Source organism: Octodon degus, unplaced genomic scaffold (genome assembly GCF_000260255.1).
Source record: "Octodon degus isolate 3935 unplaced genomic scaffold, OctDeg1.0 scaffold00152, whole genome shotgun sequence".
Classification (NCBI taxonomy): Eukaryota; Metazoa; Chordata; class Mammalia; order Rodentia; family Octodontidae; genus Octodon; species Octodon degus.
Genome location: NW_004524728.1, coordinates 5,083,377 through 5,091,742, shown reverse-complemented (window position 1 = coordinate 5,091,742; position 8,366 = coordinate 5,083,377). Strand labels below are relative to the sequence as shown.

The following is an 8,366-nucleotide window of genomic DNA, read 5'->3' as shown; positions in this document are numbered from 1 at the left end:
TGAGACTAATCAACCTCAGTCTAGCACAGGGGGTTATAACCAGCCCAGTCAAGGCTATGGACAGAGTAACTACAGTTATCACCAGGTTCCTGGAAGCTACCCGATGCAGCCAGTCACTGCATCTCCATCCTGTCCTCCTACCAGCTATTCTACACAGCTGACTAGTTATGATCAGAGCAGTTACTCTCAGCAGAACACCTATGGGCAGCTGAGCAGCTATGGACAGCAGAGTAGCTGTGGTCAACAAAGCAGCTATGGGCAGCAGTCTCTCACTAGTTATTCCCCGCAGACTGGATCCTACAGCCAGGCTCCAAGTCAATATAGCCAACAGAACAGCAGCTACGAGCAGCAGAGTTCATTCCAACAGGACCACCCCAAGAGCATGGGTGTTTATGGGCAGGAGTCTGGAGGATTTTCTGGATCAGGAGAAAACTGGAGCATGAGTGGCCCTGATAACCAGGGCAGAGGAAGAGGGGGATTTGATTATGGAGGCATGAGCATAGGTGGGTGGGGAGGAGGATGAGGTGGAATGGGCGCTGGAGAGTGAGGTGGCTTCAATAAGCCTGGTGGACCCATGGATGAAGGACTAGATCTTGATCGAGGCCCTCCCATAGATCCTGTTGAAGACTGACAAGAGTACAATTTATGTACAAGGACTAAATGACAATGTGACACTTGATGATCTGGCAGACTTCTTTAAGACATCTACCTGGACAAGGAAACAGGACAGCCCAAGGGTGATGCCACAGTGTCCTCTGAAGATCCACCGACTGCCAAGCCTGCTGTTGAGTGGTTTGATGGGAAAGATTTTCAAGGAAGCAAACTTAAAGTGGAGGTCCAGGTGGCCCAGGAGGTCCTGGGTGACCCACGGGTTGCATGGGAGGTTATGGAGGAGACAGAAGAGGCTTCCCTCTGAGAAGCCCCCAGGGTTCCTGTGGAAAGCCCTCTGGAGGAGGAAACATCCAACAATGAGCTAGAGACTGGCAATGTCCCAATCTGGGTTGTGGAAACCAGAACTTTGCCTGGAGAACAAAATGCAGCCAGTGTAAGGCCCCCAAACCTAAAGGCTTCCTCCCACCCCTGAGTAGTGATTGTGGCAGAGGTAGCCCAGGTGGCATGCAAGGAGAAAGAGGTGGCCTCATGGACCATGGTGGCCCTGGTGGCCATGGTGGAGACAGAGGTGGCCGGGGTGGAGACAGAGGTGGTTTCTGTGGTGGCTGTGGCATGGACCGAGTGGCTTTGGTGGAGGAAGATGAGGTGGTCCAGGAGGCCCTCCTGGAGCTTTGATAGAACAAATGGGAGGAAGAGGAGGTGGACGTGGAGGACCTGGAAAAATGGATAAAGGTGAGTACCGTCAGGAGCACAGAGACTGGCCCTACAAGATGCAGAGAGCCTGCAGAGGTGCACTGACTACCAGATTTATTTTTTAAACTGGAAAATGTTTTAAATTTATAATTCTATATTTATAATGTTGGCTGCAACATTATGATTATTCCTTGTCTGTACTTTAGTAGTTTTCACCATTTATGAAAAAGGATTAAGACAAGTTAAATGGTAGAGTGCTGAATTTTGTTTTGTTTTTTTCTTCTTTTAAAGACGTTGTTTTCCTGAGGGGATTTCACTGACCTTATCAGACCCAAAAGCTGCAACTCTTGTTGCATAGGTCCTGCTTTACCTTGGTCTTAACCATCCAGAAGAAAAGTATAAAAACGAAATATAAGAAATAAAGCCATGCTATTATGTTGAGCTGTGGGGACTCAGGTCAACAATTTCTGACATTGCCAGTGAAGTGGAAGACTCAATACTATTATGGGCTACTGGACTCTTTTAGAATATTTTGCTGAGTTTACACACCTATAATATTCAAATAACGGAACTTAACAAAAACAAGGCTATAGATGAATGTCCATTTTGTATCTGTGTATTCAAAGTGGTTAGGATAGATATATAGTTACATTCTCTTAATGAATAGAATGATTTGTTTTAATGGTGTTTGTAAATAGGATATCAAGTCCGCATCTTGTACAGCAATTAACCACTAAGAAGAATGTATGCACTGTGTTGATTATTGAAACTGTCTTACCGATTTGATTTGAAACTGTCTCATTGCTATTTGTTTAGCAATAAAAGTATGGCAAAAAAAAAAAAAAGATGTTGTTTAACTAAGATTTAACAATGGGAACCCTTGTGAGCATCTCAATTATCGTTGTGGAGAACCAAGAGGGCCTCTAGCTGAAACAATGTTTGGGTCTGTGATGTGCTTTTTTTAAAGTAAAATTTCAAGTGTTTATTATATATATATATCTTTGGACCTCAATTTAATGTATTACTCAGTTAATACTCCTTGAACTTGTTTTTATTTCTACTGATCCTTTAAATTTAAGAAAAATTAATTCCATTTTGAAATCTTTCTGGTTCTTTACACAAATCTGCGATATGTTTTTTTCTGTAGCGCGTTGGGACCCAAAAGTGTTTACAGCTTATGATGTGTTTCGTGTAAGTCTAATTACATCTGAGCTTATCGTACGGGAGGTAGAAACTCAGCGGAGTGGAGTCAAGGCTATATTTGACCTGGAAGGCTGGGAGTTTTCACATGCTTTCCAGATTACTCCATCTGTAGCCAAGAAGATTGCTGCTGTACTTACAGTAAGTGGATATTTTAACTGTTATAACACAAATAATTGATTTTTAGTGCATTTATTAGACACTTAAATGAAATTTTAGGAAAAATATATAATTGAATAATGCCAATAGGCAGTAAGGTGTAGCTTATAATAGGAAATACTGTAATAAACTAAAATTAACAATCACAGAATTTATACATTTAAATAACCTTGTGGTGACAATTTCATCATTAAAATTTTTTTCCTAAATTGAAAAACTGACTCAAAATTAATAATACTGATTCAACAAAATGTCTTATAGGTATAAACTGTTATGTCTCCCCCTGAAAGTTTTTTAAAAGGCTATTATCTTTGGCTCACTAATTCTACTTCTGGGAACCTCATTAGAGAATAATCTTAACTGTGGAAAGGCATCATATAGTGAAAGTATTATCTTACTATGTCCAGGGAGTCTAAGTGTTTCAAGCACATCACCTCTTTATGGATTTATCAGCCTACCAATGTATGACTATAATCTTCCCCATTTTGAAAATTAATAAACTATGTCAGAGAAGTAGACACAGCAGTGCTCAGGCATACATTCTTCAGCAGTGAAGGAAGGATTCCAGTCCAGGTGATCTAAAGCAAAAATAGTTGTTTATGATCACTACTCTTCCTATACATGAACAGTTATTACAGCATCCCTTTCAACAGAATAAAATTAGAAACAGGAAGCAGGAAACAGTCACATGAATGACAGTACCTCCACCTGATGGGCTTTTGCAACAACATCAAGACTCATGACGATTACAGCAATTGTGGGACTTAACGAAACACAACAGGATGTAAACTGTTTAGAAAACATGTTAAAATCCTGTTTAAAATAAAATTTTATACTGGAATAACCTGGAGAAAAAATGAAAAAAGAAATAAAAACTAGTGATGGAAAGAAAAACCTTGCATAAGAAAACCTTGGAAGAAAACGTTTTCTATTAACAGCGTAACTTAGGTAGAGAAACTATTTGATGAGAATTTTTTTTAAATAAAAGAACTGTTTACTTTTCAAATAGGCCAATATTACATACATGGTAAAGATATGTACTAGTGTCAAATGTTTAAAACATTTGTATCTACTGTCATGTGGTTTCAATTTTCATAAGAGATTTTTGGACAAAAATAATTTTGGCAGAACTGTCAAATTATCAATGTTTAAATTAAAGAACAATTTTGTGCAATTGTGTAAAGGATTTCCTGGTGAAAATAAATGTACTTTCTTTTTTCTAAGAAACATAAAAAGTAGCATTTATTTTTATTATGTATTTTAGTACACGGACTTCACTGTCTCACTCCACAGATCAGACTCATAGTGATCCTCCTGCTGTCAGCCTCCTCAGTGCTAAGATCACAGGCATGTGCCACCATGCCTTGACTCAAAGGCTTAGCACACCCGGGGGGGCGGGGACTGGTGCAGCATGCAGGACCGGGGATCAAACTCCAGTCCCTGCACTGGCCAAAGCAGGTGCTCAGTCCACTGAGCTATCTCGCTGACCCTTGGTAGCTTTTTTTTTCCTCCTCTTTCAATCCCCTTTCCCTTCACTCTCTCCCCTTTGCGTCCACCTCTTGATATCTTCCTTTTTATTGTCCATGTTTCCAGCACACGATGTTTACATTCCTTGCGCAGAGTTGGTACATCTGCACAGTGCACCTTAATTCCTTTTTCTTTTTTTCCCATAATTTTATTGAGAAACAAATAGCAATGAGGCAGTTTCAAATCAAATTGGTAGGACAGTTTCAATAATTAACACATTGCATACAATCTTCCTAGTGGTTAATTGCTGTACAAGATGTGGACATGATATCTTATTAACAAACACTATTAGAACAAATCCCTCTATTTATTAAGAGAATGTAACTATATATCTATCCTAACCATTTTGAATACACAGATACAAAATGGACATTCATTTGTATCTCCTTTTTTTGGTTAAGTTCCTTTTTCTTAAAAGACTTTGCCTTAGAGAAACTTCCAGAAAGAACTTCTCTTAATAGTGATAGTAAGCTACAAGCGAGGTTTTGCATTGAATGAATAAGTAATTTTTAAAATAAAATCATACTTTAAGTGCTGTTGTAAGCTTGGAAAATAGTTAAGGAACAAACTTGACTTTATGAGGGCTGGGGAAATGGCTCAGTAGAGTAACAAACTTGGCTTTATGAACGTAAGTGTAATCTTTATTTATACTTTATTTTTAAGATGATTTTTTATTTTCAAAAGGATTCATTTCCACTGAAAGTCCGGGGCATCCATTTGTTAAATGAACCAGTAATTTTCCATGCTGTATTTTCCATGATTAAACCATTCCTGACTGAAAAAATTAAGGAACGGGTAAGTAAAACCTGTTGAAGTCACTATTCTTTTACACCAAACAATCTACCCCCTTTTCTAAGGACTTCTTTATTACCTCTCCCCATACCCACCAGCCCATTCTATTGGGTCATTATTTTCAGTATTTATGAAAAAGTAAACTTCTTTTAATAAATTAATAATTATTTTAATAGAAAATTCAGCACATCTTTTTTAAAATTATAATTTTATTTTATTTTGATGAGTAAAAACAAAAGCAAGAACAAAAATCAAAAATAAAGACAAAAACAGGGTAACAAACAATACATGTTCAAAAACAAGAATAGATGATTAACAATGAATGATACCTTACCTATTGTCAAATCTGCTGCTCAGATTAATAGATATAGTTATGCAAGATGGAATATATGATTGAATATTACCATGTGCTTTCAAGAAATCTTAAATTTTTGTTCTTGTCTCTCTTTTATTATCTTTTTCTAAAAAAATTTACTTTAAAGAGTATAGTAATAATTGATATGACATTACAGCACATCTGTTTTAAGGCTGATTTCTCATGTTGCCTGCTGCGGTGCAAAATGGTATATTCCCTGTAGAGGGCAGTGTGGCACTAGTTATCAAAGTCACAGCCTTTACACACTTGAGAATTTACCCACAGCTATATACTGTGACATGAACAAAATCACAGGTACGAGAGCATTCATTGCTGAACAGTACTGGAAATCACCAAGTATCCATCTTTAGGGGACTCATTAAATAAGTTATGATACATCCACACAGCAAAATACAAGATTGGTGAGATAAACTATAAGAAGAAACATTGAAAATGCAGAGTGGTATTGATGGTATGCTACCTCTTCTATAAAAAAGGAAGAACTTAGAATATGTAATTATATTTGAATTAAAATTATATAAAAGATTATACAGGAAAATAAGAGACTACCTATAAGAAACAGAGTGGAGATGTAGACTGGAGTAGATGAGAGTTGCCAGGAAAATCTCTCTGTGTAGCTTGATCTTTTCCTTTCTTTCCTGGTTCTGAGGATTGAACCCAGGCCTTCACACTGAGCTGTATCTGAAGGCCTGTCTGGTTTTTATTTTGACACAGGGTCTCGCTGCATTGCCCATGCTGGACTCACACTTGTAATCCTCCTGCCTCAGCCTCCTGGATGCTGAGGTGATAGTATGCACCCCATGCCCAGCTCACTGTGTATTTATTTTACCTTATTTTGACCTCTAATCATGTCAATGTATTATTATTATTATTATTATTATTATTATTTTGTATTTTTTAGGGAAGGTCTACAGACTGTTCAGGGTCTCACTATGTAGATCAGACTCATAGCGATCCATCTGTTTACAGCTCCCCAAGAGCTGAGATTACAGGCATGTGCCACCACACCCAGTCTCAACTGCCATTTCAGCATGCCCTGGGGTCAGGCTGACACAGCAGGCCCGGGGATCCAACCTCAGGCTCCTGTGTCTGCCTCCAGGTGCTTTATTCTGCTGAGCTATTTGGCTGGCCCATGTCAATGTATTATTGTACAAATAAAAATATTCTTCTTAATTGAAACACAGAACTGAAAGCCATAACACCTGAATTGTGTGACTTAATACTATATTAGTTAAGAAAATAAATGTGATGGGTTTTGCTTAATCTATCCTTCGACAGTATCTGTGAATAACCTAACATTTTTGAAGGGTTAAAATAGAGTTCTTGAATTTTAAGAATCACCTTCTTCTACAACAATCTGTGGAGAATTAATAGAGTATTTAGACAAGCGTTGGCATCATTTACTGCCATGAGCACTCAGCATTTTTTAAAAACTTTGAAAATGCAAATGTAAAGGTCATTTCAATGTAAATAGTGATAATTGAGTTATTATGCTTTAGCATTGCAACTTTAATTAATTAAAAATTTTCCATCACCATTTCTCTCTCTCTTTTTTTTTTTTTTTTTTTTTTTTTTTTTTTTGCATTGGGATTCAAATCCAGGGCTTCAAGGATGTGACAGCTTGTGAGGCCAGTCCTGTACCACTGAGCCACATCCTCAATTGCAGGAATTACATGTTTTATTTTAATAAATGATAAGAAAGGCTGGGCATGGTGCTGCACACCTATCATCCCAGTACGTGGGAGGCTGAGGCAGAAGGAGTTCTGTGAGTTTGAGACCAGCCTGGGCTCCAAAGTCAGCTCCAGGCCAGCCTGAACTACACAGTGAGACCTTGTCTCAAAAAGACAAAAAAAAAAAGATTAAAAAAAAAGAAATTATGACACTAAAATGTAAGTATCAGAACTAACAATCATAATTGTCTAATTTTAGTCAAAACTATACAATATAACATTAGTTATTCCTCATACACCCAACTATGTGCTATGATATGTTTGTATTTACTATGAACATTGGGTAGTACATTTTTACTATCTTTCCACCAATCTTGCATAGTTATAAGAATGCAAATGAATAATAAAATTCTAATGAATAATAAAATTTTTAGATTCACAGCCGCATAAATATAAATTTTAATTTTATAATTTTGGTACTTATAAAGAATATAAATACATGTACTTCTCTCCTACCTTGAAAGTTGCTAGAGGATTTCATGATGATGATTTTTCCACTAGACGTAGATCTAACACAGCGAGCGGGAGGGACGCCTTCTAAAACACTGTGGTTATTTCAGGTCCACATGCATGGCACCAATTACAGACAAAGCTTGCTGCAGCATTTTCCTGACATTCTTCCATTGGAATACGGTGGTGAAGAGTTTTCCATGGAGGATATTTGTCAGGAGTGGACAAATTTTATAATGAAGTCTGAAGATTATCTCAGCAGCATTTCTGAGACCATTCAATGAGAGATATTTTATCCAAATGGTTTCCTAATTGAAAGTGCCTAAGATCTTATGTGAATGCAAGAAAAAAAAATCTTTTAATTACTGCTTGTTTACTGATCTTTAAAAAAGTAAAAATGTGTAACATGAGCAATATGGATGTCTAAAAAGCTTTTAAATCTTCTCTTCACTTTTGAAGTACTTAAATGTTAATATACTTGAATAGCATAAGAGAGATTCCTAATGTCTGCACTTGAAGAAATAATATAGGAAGTGACTTCTAAAGCGGCTATTCATGCGCATGTTTGTGTTTTCATAAAACTTGATGTTGAGCAAGTTTTCTGATTACATTTTAGTCACAGATTTATAAAATCTACTTAAAGAAATAGGGCACTAATCAAGTGAGTACAAAAAACTATTAACACTCATTTTCTGTGGGTGCCAAACTAGATTATAATTCAGACCAAAATCTGAACAGCTTTACAGGTACTTCTTCAGGCCAGCAGGATAGTTCATCTCAGGAAATCCTATTTTAGCACATTTGCACAATACAAACTTTTGACTGCA

At 37.2% G+C, this 8,366-nt stretch overlaps 1 protein-coding gene across 2 annotated transcripts in view; it reads left to right on the top strand.

The window, feature by feature from the left end:
- Ttpa (alpha tocopherol transfer protein) overlaps positions 1-8,366 on the top strand; it is a 24,447-nt gene extending 16,081 nt beyond the window's left edge. For both annotated transcript variants that reach the window (XM_004642360.2, XM_023702452.1), the window contains 3 exons: positions 2,453-2,646; positions 4,876-4,986; positions 7,650-8,366. In XM_004642360.2, coding sequence (XP_004642417.1) covers positions 2,453-2,646; positions 4,876-4,986; positions 7,650-7,823 — 479 coding nt within the window. In that variant the 3' untranslated portion in view covers positions 7,824-8,366. The remainder of the gene's footprint in view (positions 1-2,452; positions 2,647-4,875; positions 4,987-7,649) is intronic.